This window comes from Tupaia chinensis, unplaced genomic scaffold, assembly GCF_000334495.1.
Source record: "Tupaia chinensis unplaced genomic scaffold, TupChi_1.0 Scaffold000316_1, whole genome shotgun sequence".
NCBI lineage: Eukaryota > Metazoa > Chordata > Mammalia > Scandentia > Tupaiidae > Tupaia > Tupaia belangeri.
In genome coordinates this window covers 3885958-3900428 of record NW_006159809.1, presented here as the reverse complement: position 1 = coordinate 3900428, position 14471 = coordinate 3885958, and the positions used below count along the sequence as shown (strand labels likewise).

General features: G+C 49.0%; 1 protein-coding gene across 2 annotated transcripts in view; it reads right to left on the bottom strand.

Annotated features, from left to right (window-relative positions):
• SLC4A5 (solute carrier family 4 member 5) overlaps positions 1-14471 on the bottom strand; it is a 128038-nt gene that overhangs the window by 77144 nt on the left and 36423 nt on the right. For both annotated transcript variants that reach the window (XM_027772952.1, XM_027772953.1), the window contains exon 4: positions 11075-11204. In XM_027772952.1, coding sequence (XP_027628753.1) covers positions 11075-11204 — 130 coding nt within the window. The remainder of the gene's footprint in view (positions 1-11074; positions 11205-14471) is intronic.

Genomic DNA, 14471 nt, shown 5'->3' with positions numbered 1-14471 from the left:
TTGCAGATGATGTCTGGAACTGGGACTAGACAGGTGGGGCCTCCGCCATAGATGGTTCTGGAATTAACTCCCCTTTCTTCATGGCTAACTCTCTGTGGTTGAAATTCCTTCCTTTCATGGGCCTTGGAGCCTCTGCTAAAGCTTCTGAGGTTGCAGAGCGTTTGGGCAACCCTGGGGAGCAGCTCGGTCCCTGAAGCTGATTAGCTGCAGTGGTGCAGCTGGAAGGGTGGGAGGAGCGTGGCCCACCAGGGCACTGTGGTAAATGCAGTGGGGGTGGCCTCCATGCCCAAGCTTATGCATTCAACTTATGGGGTCATCTTGCTGCACAGCATGTCTTCACTTGAGGGGTACAAGGGAACCCAGTTAGTGAAGGCCATCAGACAAAGCTACCGGCAAATTCTGAATTGGTTCATTCAGGGAAAGTCTGAGACCAAACTTCTCTGAAGACCGATTGTCAATGTGGCCAGGGGTAAGTGCAATCAGCCCATGGGCCTGTCACTTACAGACTTGTCTGTCTCCTGCAGAGTCCCCTGGCACCTCCTCTTCCACTTGGTGCTCTCTCTCTCCCACTTCTGCTATCCAGGGCCTAGATCAAGGTCACCTGCTCCATGACAAAGCCTCCCCAGGGTTCTGGGCTGGGAGGACCCATTCCTTTCTCTGACCTCCATCACACTTTGTGTCATTTATCACATAAAATGTAACAATAATGACCACAGCTAAAGTTCACTGCGCACTTTCTAGGTGCCAGGTGTTATACTAAGCATTTTCCATGTATTATCTCATTTAATCCTGGAGGTTCATTCTAAATTGTACTATTCTGATTTTATAGGTGAGGCGACTGAGACCCTTCAAGGAAGAGGAACCTGCCCCAAATCATGCGGCTTTGAAGAGTCTGGTTTGAAGGCAGTTCTGACTTTAGAACCCAAGTCCTCACCACTGTGCTCATACCATCCCGGGTCTCAGTTATCTAAGGATATGAACACCTGCTTCCCTTCTACACTAGCTAAGTGGCCGGAAAACACTGCCCACACATGACAAGCACTCCACAAGCTGTTTGTGCAGTCAGCTAGCTAAGAATATTTAAAGGGTTATAAGAAAGAAGAGGTGAAAAAGGAGAATAAGGAGAGGAGAAGAAAAAAAGAAGAGAACAATAAAAGAAAGAGAGGAAGGAAGAAAGAAAGAAAGAGAGGAAGAAAGAAAGAAAAAGACAGAAAGAAAGACAAACCACAGGATGGGAATAGCAGATAGCATAATGATTATATTGCTGGACTCCCATGTAGTCAATTGTGGTTCGAGTCCCAGACCCGGCAGCTTAAAACTAATGTCAGGCACATGTGCTTGTATGCCCAAAATCCCCAGAGGAGAATGGAGAAGAAGGGATTGCGGCATGGCTATCCCCCCTGGGATGAATTTTGCACTTTCTGTCTTTCTCTCTCTTGTCTCTCCAGCAAGCACGTGTGCCCGATAGCAAAAATCTCTAAAAAAAAGAAAGAAAAGAAAAGAGAAAGGTCACTGGCATCTGTATGAGATCATAAGCACTTTGAGAACAGATTCCTCAGTAGATCTGCAGGTACAAAGTGTGAGCTCCTCTAAGAGAAGGACGCATTTACAAAATGCCACCACCTATATTTGCACAAGCAACTCAGGGAGCTCTGGAAGTTATGTGGTCATGAGACTGATTGCATTAAGTGCTCATCTACATGACGTTTGGCATTGCCTGTCTTCTCCAAAGACGCACTCCACAGCGTGGACAGCCCTCCCCATAACTCTGAGCTGGGTCAGGGTGAGGGGGCAATCAAGTTGGGCAGATCAGATTCTCTGAAGAATCTGGACTTGGGATTGAGGCGCGGCCATCCACTTTGAGATTGTCCCTTGAGTAGGGCAGATGGAAACGTGAAGGTTGGCCGTTGGCCAAGAGAGAATAGGCTGGCTGCAGAAGAACGAAGGAAATACCCCAAGAGAAGCAGAGAAAGAGGGCAGACTGGCTTCCCAGGCCCACCCTTGAAAGAGCCAACAGGCCCTGGGCACCATAAGGTCGCCCAGGATTCTGCTGAGTCTTCCTCCTCTCGTATAGGTTAGCTCGAGTGGGCTGTTACTTCAAGCCTGAAATGCTGTGACAGTGACAGTGGCATCTCTCTCCTCCCAGGGGCATTGCACCAGTCTCACACAGCTCCCTTGAGAGAGGCTGTGGGAGCTGCAGCTGGATGTCGATGGGGCACTCGACTTTGGACAAAGAACTGTTGCTGAAGGATATTTAGAGAGACGGTTCCTTTGGCACCTCTGGGCCTGCCAGCTCTGGCCCTAACAAGAGAGGCATAATCACCAAAATCAACACGCAGGCCCTATTGCCTCTAAATTGGGCAATTTAACACCAAAGGATATTTCTGAGACAGCAAGAGAAATTTGAATGTAGACTGGATATTCGATCACATTAAAGAATTATTCTCAGTTTTGTTAGGAGATACAATGGCACTGTGGTTGTGCTCAGAAAAGAATTTTAATTTCTAGAGAGATGTAGAGAGCTCTTTACAGTATTTGGGGTTGTCTTTAAAATACTCAAGCAAAAGCAAACAACCAAACAAAATCCCTAAACTCAAACAAAAAGAGTGGCGGGGAGAGATATTAATCATCACTGAAACAGGGTGATGGGTACCTGAGGGTTTATTATATTATCCTCTCTACTTTTTGTGTTTGAGTTTTCCATAATAAAAAGTTAAAATATATATAGATATATAGACATAGAGATAGATATTAAAACATACATAGCTAGCTAGATGATGATTGATAAATAGGTAGATAGATCACAGTAAAATCAAATGGGAGTTCTGGCATGAAGGTGGTCTAATGGTGGGTCACTCCTTTCCTTGGGGGTTACCCAAGGAGGTTTTTTTTTTGTGGGGAGGTGATCCCTCCTGGTAACTACCCTCCGGGAGTTCTGATGAGGTGCCAGTCACTCACACCCCATCTGAGAAGTGCTCCCTGAGCGCCCAGTCCCCACCATGTCCTCTGGCCTAACTAAGCCTTCCCATCACACTCACTGGACAACCTGCCCTATTTTGCCATCCTGGGCTCTGTGATGGCCTAGCGTCACTGCCTGGCTGTCCCGTGGGTGTGGACTAAGGCTTTCCGAGACAGACTGTGAGATTTTAGAAGGTCTCATGCGGCCCTGACCTGGGCTGTGCTGGCTGTAAGTGATCACCAAGTGCCCGGGGAATGAGAGCCCCGAGCACAGACCCCATTCTGTGTCCACGTAGCTAGACCACCAGAGTGCCGGCTGGAACCCAGGCTGCGTTCTCAGGGAACTTGGACCTCTTTTACCTGGGATTGATCCAGGTTGTGATTCGTGTATGAATCCCTTCCTCCTGCTGCCGGCATAAGTCCCAGCTACCAGTGTGTGGCTAGTGGAGAGAGAAGGAAGCACAAAGCTATTGGGTCATCAGAAAAGTCATGACGGCCTTTTGGCCGGAACCGCCATCTTCCAGTAATTAACCACAATGACGAACACAAAGGGAAATCCTTTGGCAACATACATGCAAATCTACAAGAAAGGTGATACTGTAGACATCAAGGGAATGGGTACTGCTCAAAAAGGAATGCCCCACAAATGTTACCATGGCAAAACTGGAAGAGTCTACAATGTTACCCAGCATGCTGTTGGCATTGTTGTGAACAAACAAGTTAAGGACAAGATTCTTGCCAAGAGAATTAATGTGCGTATTGAGCATATTAAGCACTCTAAGAGCAGAGATAGCTTCCTAAAACGTGTGAAGGAATATGATCAGAAAAAGAAGGAAGTCAAAGAGAAAGGGACCTTGGTTCAACTAAAGCACCAGCCTGCTTCACCCAGAGACACACACTCAGTGAGAAGGAATGGAAAGGAGCCTGAGCTTCTGGAACCTATTCCCTATGAATTCATGGCATGATGGGTGTTAAAAATAAACTAATCTATGGTCTATAAAAAAAAAGTCATGACGTATTTTCTATGCAAAAATGTGCATGACTTTTCCGACAGCACAGTAGATACTGGATGTAGAAGCAGCTTGATAATGACAAATGGTAGGATTATTCAGATCGGCAAGTCAACAGAAGCGGAGGGCAAACAACCATCAAAGCCTTCACCTGGGGCCAGCAGTGGCATGGAGGTTAAGATGCTGGATCCCTGGGACTAGCGGATGGTGTAACATTACATCTCTGGACTCCCTTGTGGTCGACTGTGGTTAGAGTCTTGGACCCAGTGACTTGAAACTCATGCCGAGCACGTGTGCGTGCATGCCCAAGATCTGGAGAGGAGAATGGAGGAGAAGGGACTGCAGCATCGACAACTCCCTGAGGGGGGCATTTCTCGCTTACTGTCTCACTGACTCTCTGTCTCTCTAGCAAGCGTACACACCCAATAACAAAAATCTCTTAAAAAAAAAAAAAAAAAAACAAGATGCTGGTCCTATACATCTGACTGTGCAGTTCCAGTCTCAGACCTGGCGACTTGAAAATCATGCTAGTAGTGTGTATGTGTGTGTGTGTGTGTGTGTGCGTGTGTGCCCAAAATCCCAGGAGGAGCATGGAGAAGAGATTGCAGCGTGGCCATATCCCCTGGGGTTGACTTCTCACCTTTCCTCTCTTCTCTCTCTCTCTCTGGGAAGTGCACGCTCCCTATAGCAAAACAAAAGCCTTCATCCGGCCACAAATCTCGCCTGTGACTCCGGGGCAATAAAACAGGACAGGCCTTCCCATGGGCTTGCAGCTGCTCACCTGGCTCAGGTCTACCAGTGATCTGCAGCTCCTACTCACCTCTCTCCTCAAACCAGAGACTAGCCTGGAATTCTCTCACCTCTCTGCTGGGAGCCCCTCCACCTGTGCCGGGCTGCTACTCCACTCAGCAGCCCCTCTTGGCTTCTCACCTCTTTAAATCACTCTCTTTTCTGGCCCTTTCTCTTCAACATTCAGTATGCTCAGATATCTCCTCAGAAACAAAACCAAAGACCTCCCTTGACTTCATGTTCCCTTTGAGAGAGTTCTTTAACTCTTGCCCCTTATGGACAATATCCTGGAAGAACTATTTGACTGAACTTATCTTCCTCCTTTTTTAAATTTTTTTTTTAAAGTTTTTGCTATAGGGTGTATGTGCTCATTGTGGGGGGAGAGAGAGAGAAATCACCCCCCCCCCAGGGAGGATGGCCACACCATAATCCCATCCCCTTTACCTCCTCTTAGGATTTGGGGCACGCACATACACACATGAACAGTGTGTTTTTTCAAGTTGAAGGGTGTAGGATTTGAACCATGCACTCGGCCATGTGGGATCAGGTTTTTTAATCACTCACTGACTGGCCCCTAAACTCTCCTTTTACTTTTGATTCTTTGCTCAACCCACTGCCATCTTGCTCGCCCCACCTTCTGTGGGGCTGCCCCAGGTGCTCTGCCCTGCAGCGGCTCTTCTCCACCCATGTGTTGGCTGCTCCCGCCATCCGGCATGGCCCTCTGCCCCGGCTTCTGGACAAAGCCCTCCTCTCATGCCCTCCTCCCTCTCTGGCTTCCCAGTGGGCTCCTCTTCCTTGCCCGTCGCTACAATGTTGGAGTTCCTGGGAGCTCTGTCCTGGGCTCGTCTCAATTCACGGACCTCAGGGGAAACCATCTCCCTCTTTTTTCTTTTCTATTGTTTATGAGAGGAAGCATGTGAGCACACATGAGAGAGAGAGAAAGAGAAGGGCACACTCTGGATAGTCTTTTCAAGTTGTAACCCCCGTCCCAGTCCTCCAGCCTGCCAGGATCCTGGGCGTGCATGTACCAGGCATGTTTTAATGCCACCTTGGGATCCCAGCCCGTAGTTGCCATGTGGTGCCCCGCGCTGCAGTTCATCCCACCACGCCTGCACCACCGAGGCTGGGCTCTTATTCTTTTCTGTGAATTTGGTTTCCTCCTAGAGGCCAGTGCCTCACAGGTTTATGCCTCTCTCCTGAACTCTAGACCTCTCTGGCCATGTGATGATCTGCAGTTCCCTCAAACAGAACCTATCCAGTGGAGCTCATCATCAACTGCTCCCCCAACGAAACAAACAACACCCAGCACAACGAAACCTACCACTCCTGTGTTTCCCAAACTGCCCCGTGAGGAACCCACTCGCTTAGGCTGGAAACCCAGGCACCTCCCTGTCCATCTTTCTCCTCCACATGCCATCTGTCATCCAGTTGAAAGTTTTACCTTGTACGTTATGTCTCCAATCTACCTCTTCTCTCAATCCCCACTGCCAACATTTTGACTCAGGGTTCCATGACCTCTCCCCTGGGCCTGGCCCCCTAACTGACCAAGTCTTGCCTCTGTTAAGCCACTCTCCACACCAAAGCCAGATGATGTCTCTTAAACACACACACACACCTCTGTCTCTTCTCACTCGAAACCCTTCACAGTCCTCCGGAGTCCTCAGTGGCAAGTTCAAACTCTGTGACCTGGGCAGTACAGGACCTGCAGGATGGGCCCCTCCCCTTCCCTGCTCATCACCCTCTGGTCCAGCCACAGGAACTTCTGCCTGTTTCTCTGGGTGTCTATTTGCTCCCTTCCAGGGGCCTTCCCACTTCCCTCTCTGGGCTCACTCTGCCCCATTGATCAGGTCTCAAAATAAATACTCTTCCTCCTGGAAGTCTTCCCTGATGCTTCCTGTCTGGGTTAGATGTCCCTATGCTGTGCATTCATGGCACCCCCATCAGCAAATGCCTGCTTATTTCCCTCTGTAATCCGTTCGGCTGAGAGTCAAAGTGAGCAGAGACAGCATCTGTCCTGTTCCATGTTTGGATCTCTTGCACCTGGCTCGGGCTTGCAGACAGTAAGCTCTTAGTAAATATTAGTCCAGTGGATGAATGAGGTTGGCTGACTTCTGCGTGGGGAGCTCTCAGCTTCCTCCTGAATACAAACAATGGCAGCTGCCCTCCCAGGCTGCTTCTAGAACTTATGCAAGATCCTAAGTGGGAGCGATTTCAGGGATGAACCAGACAGTTCAGGCTCTCTCCTCGACCCTGCAGAGTACCCTCACCTACATGCAGAGAACCATTCCGGGCTTTTGAACATGTGCTGATCTTGTGTGACCCAACGAGCCGACCCACTTCTCCGCTGCCCTTTCCGCCCCTTGCTGGTCATCACAGGAATGTTCTCAGAGCATACGTGTCTCCTAAGAACCTTCTGGCAAGATTGCATTTCTGGTCTGCTCTGAGTTGAGCTCAGAGGCAGCTTGGGTTTGGAATTTGCTCTCAGAGCTCATGGAAAACACTAAGCTCTGGTCATTTTTGAGTAACCTCAAAGGGCCCTCCACATTTGAGTGGGCTTCAACCCAGGTCATTCTCCTCCCCACGTGTCTCTTTGCAGTCAGGCAGCGGTGGGCACGAGAGAGGATAGAATTCTGGGTAAATTGTTCAGTCATAGTGAGGCCCCCCTCCATTCTCCCTGTCCCACTCCCCACCCCACCCCCAGCCAACCCTCCCTTCAGGCAAGGTCATTCTCAGCAAATAGCCCGCTACAGTTCCCTCATGGGAATGCTAAAGAGACAGAGTTAATAAAAATCTATCTTATTAACAGCCTGACCTACCAGCATTGATCACATTAGAAGTGACGCCACACACAGTCCCCATTATGTGCACGGGGCAAGGCTCAGCGGAGCTCAGAAAGTCTTTTAAATCCTTCCAGGAGTGACTCCTCCAAGGACTTGAAACATCCCCCAAGCTAATAACCCCGACAAAGCACTGCCCAGGGAAAATTCCTTGCGGATTTGAGATTTTCACTCTGTTAATCTCTTAACTCAATAAAGCTAACGCTCCCTGCAGCAAATTAAATACTTTTATTAAAGGGTCCCCTCCCCTCATCTCTTTGATGTGGGTATGGGACCTGTACCCTCCGGGGGCCTGAGTGTCCTTAGAAGGGGTTGCTCCCCACTCCCCACCATTTTGTCCTGTTATCTGAGGAGACTCAGAGCACACTGGGATTTACTGGTGTCCTACATTCTGGAAACTTCTAAGATCTCTGGCTTTCCTGAGTGGGAACAGCCTGTCAGCTGAGGAAAATGCTTCCCATTCTTTTGTGGGGGTGAGAGGCCTCAATCATGCCTGACCCAAACACTTCTGCTCTTGTAGCTTTCCTAGGGGAGGACTCAGTAAAACTGTCCAGGCCAAGGTGGGTTTTTTGTTTTGTTTTGTTTTGCCAGAGGGTGCATGTACTCACCAGAAAGAGAGAAGGGGAGAAATCACCCTCCCCATGGGGCGTGGTCATGCCCAATCCCTCCTCCGCTGCTCTGTCCTGATAGGATTTTGGACACACATACACACATGCCCAGCATGTTTTTCAAGTTGCCAGGTTGGAGCTGGGACCACCAACAGTGTAGCTGGCCACTGGGATCTGTCTCCCTTAACCATAGGGCCAGCCCCCATGGTAGGCTTCTTGCTTCACGCTGATCATACCTTGAACCATCAGCGCAAAACTGATTGGTTGGCTGGAGGGAAGATGAAAGAAAGATGGGGCAGGAGCAGAGAAAGGGGACTCAAGGTGGAGAGACCATCTCCCCCCCTACCCCAGCTTCTTGATCCATGGCCCTAAAGCTGCTCCTCTTTGGGATGGACCTAAAGTTGGATTTTGCCATGGTAACTTTCAGTCCCATTCTCCCTTCATGCTGATGTGAGTCAGGTTATGATGAGGCTCTTTCAGGGTCTTCTCAGGTGCTGTCCTCAGAAAGCCTGCCCTCAGGGAAACCCACCACCTCGTAGGAGATAATGACCAGACTCCTTTATATTTTAGGAGTCTTCTAGAAATAGCCACATCTGTAGTTGATCGGCTTCGTCACTGGGCCTAGGTGTGGAGGCTCCAAGGGCCCACTCGGACAGGATGGAACAAGGCGTGTTTTGTCTGTGGTCACCTCAGGTCTCCGAGGGCCCGGAGGCCTCCTCGGCAAAGGCTCCATGGGTGTGTGCTATGTCTCCATGGTGGGCCTAGTCCTAGTGATTATTGCTAGGGTTTCTGAGTACAGACCCTGCCATGGTTGGGAGAAGGGATCCATCCCAACTTCCCTCCTCTCTGTTTGCCCACCTTGGGCAGAGAGGCCCTTGCTTTGGACTCCAGAACCTTAGAGGTATTAAGCTGGAGCTCAGGCTAGACTCCAGGCATTTGAAATTCCTCCCCAATCTTGTCAGCCCTGGATAAATGTCTTCCCTGGAAGTCAAAGCAGAATCTCTGGATATTTGAGAGGTAGCTAAGAGGCAGAAAGAATGACCAAGTACAAAAGCCTTCAAGGTGAGAGTCAGAGGCCTGGGTTGGATTCCAGATTTAGATACCTGCGAGCCCTGACCCTTGGACAGCTATTTCCACCTTTACACACGAGTTCTTTTCTTTCTTTCTTTTTTGGAGAGGATTTTGCTATAGGGCGCGTGTGTTCGCCAGAAAGACAGAGAGAGACAGAGAGACAGAAAGCGAGAAATCTCCCCCTAGGGGGGATGGCCATACTGCAATCCCTTCTCTTCCATTCTCCTCTTGGGATCTTGGGCACGCACGCACACGTGCCCAGCATGAGTTTAAGCCACCGGGTCCAGGACTTGAACCATGGTTGGTTACATGGGAGTCCAGCGACATAGCCATTACGCTAACTGCTGGTTCCCCCCACACGAGTTCTTTCTATAAAATGGGACAATAACAGTTCCTGCTCCTTGGGGTCACCGTGCGTCTTCAGTGAGGTGAGCCTGTGAAACATTGTGCAAAGTAAGGGTTCAATGAGGAGCGAATAGAAGAGACTCAGTGGCTTCCCCGGGGGGGAGCGGGCCCAGCTGTGGAGCTGGAGAGTCATTCCTCCCCGTGGCCTGCAGGGTTTGCAAGTGCACTCGGTGCTCTTTCTTCTGGATGACCCTGCAGGAGAGAGGGGGTGAGCCTAGGGCTTTGAAACCTGCCCCTTATTCCACACAGCAACTGCCCAGCATAATGAGGCTGGGGAGAGAACGCTGGCTGTGGATGGGCCAGGCACCTGTCAGGCTCTGGCTGTCGCAGTGGCCCCCAGGCAGAGCCAGTCGTGGACACAACTAGGAGGAGTCGGTCTGCGCAGTCTCAGCTGCAGCACTTTTGCTCCCAAGGAGGCAAGACCTGGCTCTTGGAGGAATGAAAACTTTTAGATGCTCCGACGGTTTGTGGCATTCCAAAGCTCACCTCTACCTGACAAGTTTCATTCTTTAGTATCTAACTTTTCTTATGAGAAAGAACTTAAATTTCAATTTCAAATCAAATTAAATGTGTGTGTGTGTGTGTTTTTCCCCCAGGAGGGAAATAGCATAATATGAAAAAGACTGAGAAACATTGGCATAGTCTGTCTTCCAGCCTCGTTCAATGTCCTTCTCAGGATCCTTTCTGCAGCCTCTTACCACAGCCTTCTTCTGCTTGGGCTCTTTGAAGCCCTTGGTGCTGCTGACTGACCCAGGGGCCACCCTGTCCCAGACATGGGATACGAGCAGCCCCAACCACTCCTTACCCTGCCCTTTCCTTGGCTCCTGTGACTTCGCCATGCGGTTCTCCTCCAGCACCAGCTCTTCTACTCCCTCCGTCCCTATACACTGAGCTTTCCCTGCTCCTCACACCTTCCACCATGGCCCCAACTCTGCTTGTCCAGCCCCAAACTCTGCTATGTCCTTTTTCTCCAGGGGCCCACTGGGTCTCTATCTGGATTTCTCCCACCACTCAAACTCAGTGTGTCGGACACACACTCTCCTTCCCCACAAAGCCCTCCCGGTCTACCACAGGCAGCTTGGTACTTTTCCTTTGTTTAGTTTGAACCATTGAAGCCGTTGTATTATTCTCACAGGGAACTGTGGGTGACCGTCCTGTCTTTCCACCTGGACTTTCCTTTCCTTGAGGATAAGGACAAAGCCAGAGTTTCTGTTCACTCCTGAGAGTCCACTCCAGTTCTGGACACCAAAGAAGGCAGGTGGGAGGGTCTTTGTGGATTCAAGGTCCCTGGATGAACTCATGGAGCAAAGACCCATGAGGAGAACCAGTCTAGCCTGGGCCCTGGGAGGACAGTGTGGGAAGCCTCCCTCTGCCTCCCTCCTGGGGCTCCCCTCACCTGGCTGACTCCTTCCATTCCATCTGGTCTCCATCATGCTGCAGAGTGTCCATCTCTGTGAAGAGGGTGGGGTTGGGAGCCTCATCTTCCTCCCCCAGGATGTCCTGGAGCTGCTCAGCAGCTGGAGATCCTGCAAAAGGAGGGTGGTAGGGTCTGCTGAGTATCCCCATGCAAATAGGAGGGCCATAAGGCCAACAAAAAAAATGCAGCAGGAACCAAGTGACAGGGAGAAGTACTTGCTAATTCAGTAAAACGAAGTCCAGCTCTGGGTGAGGCTAGAGTCTCTTTACTATGAGTTGAATGTGAGCAAGAAATCCTTTGAGATAAAAGAGATGAAAGGATTTAGTTTACATTCAGATCCAAAGTCTTGTATTTGACAATGAAGAAGGATGGAAAATAGCCGAAGCCACGGCAGCAGCAAGAACCAGGAACAGAATAGAAAAGTGAAGTGGGAACCACTCCGACCCAGCCTCGGCATAACAAACCCAGAGAGAGCCTTTCCCCCAGTGGGCCCCTAACCAGTCGGCTCTCAACACTGTCCTTGACGAGGCAGTCAGCCATGCAATGTGATGTGACTGCACCAGTGTGCCACGTGGGCACACCTTCCTCATGGGCAAGGAGACAGCTGGTTCCCTGGGTTTGCAGCCTGCACACCAACTGCCCAGAGGAAGTTGCCTCCTGGGTGTCTCTCAGGAACCTCAGAACGCAACATTCCATCACTGATCTGTACCTTTTCCCAACATGCTCCTCCCAAGTTCACTCTCCTCCACCTGCTCAGTATTTAATGATATGCCAGGCATTGTTCTAGGTGTTGAGAATACGGCGGTGGGGAGGCCCATGTAACCTTGCTCTGTTGAAGATATGCTCTGGTGGCAGAGACAGACAACAGCCAGATAATGAATCTATCATCTATTTCAGGTACTGGCAAGAACCCTGAGAAAAACAAAGTGACCAGTGAGCTATGGTAGAGATCAGGCTCACCAAAGTCTTCTCTGAGAAAAGAAGGGGCATTCTATTAGGTCGTCAGGAAAGTCATGACATAGTTTTGTTTTTCTATGCAAGACTGCATCATGACTTTCCCAACAACCCAATAATTGCAACTGGGGAGATGAAGGCAAGCCCTTTCTGTGCTCCTGGAGGTGGAGTGCTCTGAGGGACTCAGACACCCCGAGGTGGGAATGTGCTGGTCTGTGTGGCTGGACCATGGTCACCAGGGAGCAAGAGGGATGGTAGGATGTCAAGGTAGGGACCAACACTTTGGCTAAGGGCATCGCTGTCCATTCTACTGCACGGGCTGGTCATCCTTACCTCACCTCTCTGTCCCTTGCCTCCACCTCCATATTGAATGTTTTCAAGAATATATTTCCTCCTCACCAACCCCATAGCCCTGCCCTTATCAACCACCTCCTGGGCTTCATCACACCTTCCTCTTCCTCTTCTCTCCTTCCTCAGTTTTTCATTCCCTTCTTCTCCAAGGACCACCCATGGTCTATAATTTCAACCACTCTTTTATATCACTCTCCACTCTCTCTTTCCTTGACTTCTCAATACTCAAACTAGAATTAATTGGCCCAGTCTTTATCTCTGCAGGTGTGTCCAAGGATTCCATGGGGAGACAGTGTGGTGTGGTGGTACAGTGGAGTCAAGGCATACAATGGACTTCCAATCCTATTGGCCATGGATGTGAATCCCAAAATTGCCACTTATCTGTATGAGTGAACTCAATCTGAGTAAATAGGGTTGTTGGGAGGAATAAATGAAGTAAAAGAATAAAACTCCTGACATAGGGCTTGGAAGGTAATTGGTGCTTATCTCCCCTCACCACCAACCCCAGCACCCAGGGTCATGAGCCCTGCTGTAGAAAACCATCCAGCTGTGCAAGTGGAGGATTTCTACTCTCAATAGGTCTCAGGTACAGCAACCTTCCACTCATTCCTGTCACTGCCTTTCCCTGTGTCCCTCAATGCCATTCCTAATCTTTGCACCTTTCTTCAAGATTCTTGGGCCATCTCCTACCGGACTTCACCAAGAAAAAAAAAAGGCATCCAGGTATGAAATCCGACAACTTCTTCTCTTCTATTCCTTCTATGTCATGAATACTATTGCCTCCATCTTTGAACAAAAGGAGGTCTTCCTGGTCCCACTCATCCTGCCTATTTCAGAGCCTTATTTTACCTACTAGTATTTCCTTAACTAGATCTTCCACTCCTCTCTCTCTCTCTCCACCTGCTTTTAGTCTAAAAATAGCTCTTCCTATCACAAAATACCCTCCTCTGACTCTCTCCCAAGTGCTCCTTTTCCCTTCCTTTGCCCTCAGCTTCCTAAAGGAGGCTCTATACACATTGTCTCCACTACTTCTTTGCCTAGTCACATCCCAGCATCATGCAACTGGTTTAGTGCCCACCATGATAAGGTCATTGAGTAAGGCAGAGACTTCAAATTGGCTGCTCATGATGTGTTTAATCCAGCCCTCTTAGCATATAAAACTTTCTGAAATTATTACTAAAGTAAAGAATTGTAAGGTTTCATATGGTATCCTGAATATACAACCCCTGCCCTCAGATCCCTCTTGTTCTCTTACTGTCTAATCCAGTAAGTTAATAAAATCAGTCAAATCAACAGCACTGTGAAGGTATGGTCTGGCTCATCTCTCTGAGACATCAGTGGTGGGGCTGCTTCTTCTGAACTGAAATGTTACCCTTGGCTTTCAGAACAGGGCATTTTTCTCAATATTTTCCCATCTCATTGAAGATTCCTCCTCAATATTCTTTTCTAGCTCCTCTGGCTGGATAACACTTAAATCTTGGTCATTCCCAGGACTCATCTTCAGTCTTCTCTCCTCTTTTCCCACACTCTTCCTGGGATAGCTCATGTTCTTTGTGTGGTGTCACCCTATAAATGAGGTCACCCATGTCTCCAGGCCTTGCCTGTACTGAGTATTCTAACTACCAACTGGACTGCTCCATCTGGGTATTCTGCAGCCTCCTCAAGTCAATGCCAACATATTCAGAACAGCTCTGCAATCCTCATTCCAACACTCAGCTTTTCTCTCCCCTGTTTTGATTAATAGCACCCCTAGTTACTCATCTAGACAAGGTATGTTAGACTCCCTCCTGAAGCCTCCGTTTCTCTCATCATCCATGTCCAATTGGATACTAACTTCTTTCATTTGCTCCCTAAACAGTGTTTAGCTCCTTCCCTTCTCCCTAGCCCCGCTGCCTCCATCTTGGTTTAGGTTCTCTGGGACTTCCATGCCTGTCACTAAAATAGCTACCTACCACTCCTTCTGCCTCTGGTTGGCCCACTCATCCCATTCTCCGTGTAGAACAGAATTTTGTTTTTTTTTTTTTTAAGAATTATTCTTTTTTATTTAATTGTATTGATTATTTATTTTTAT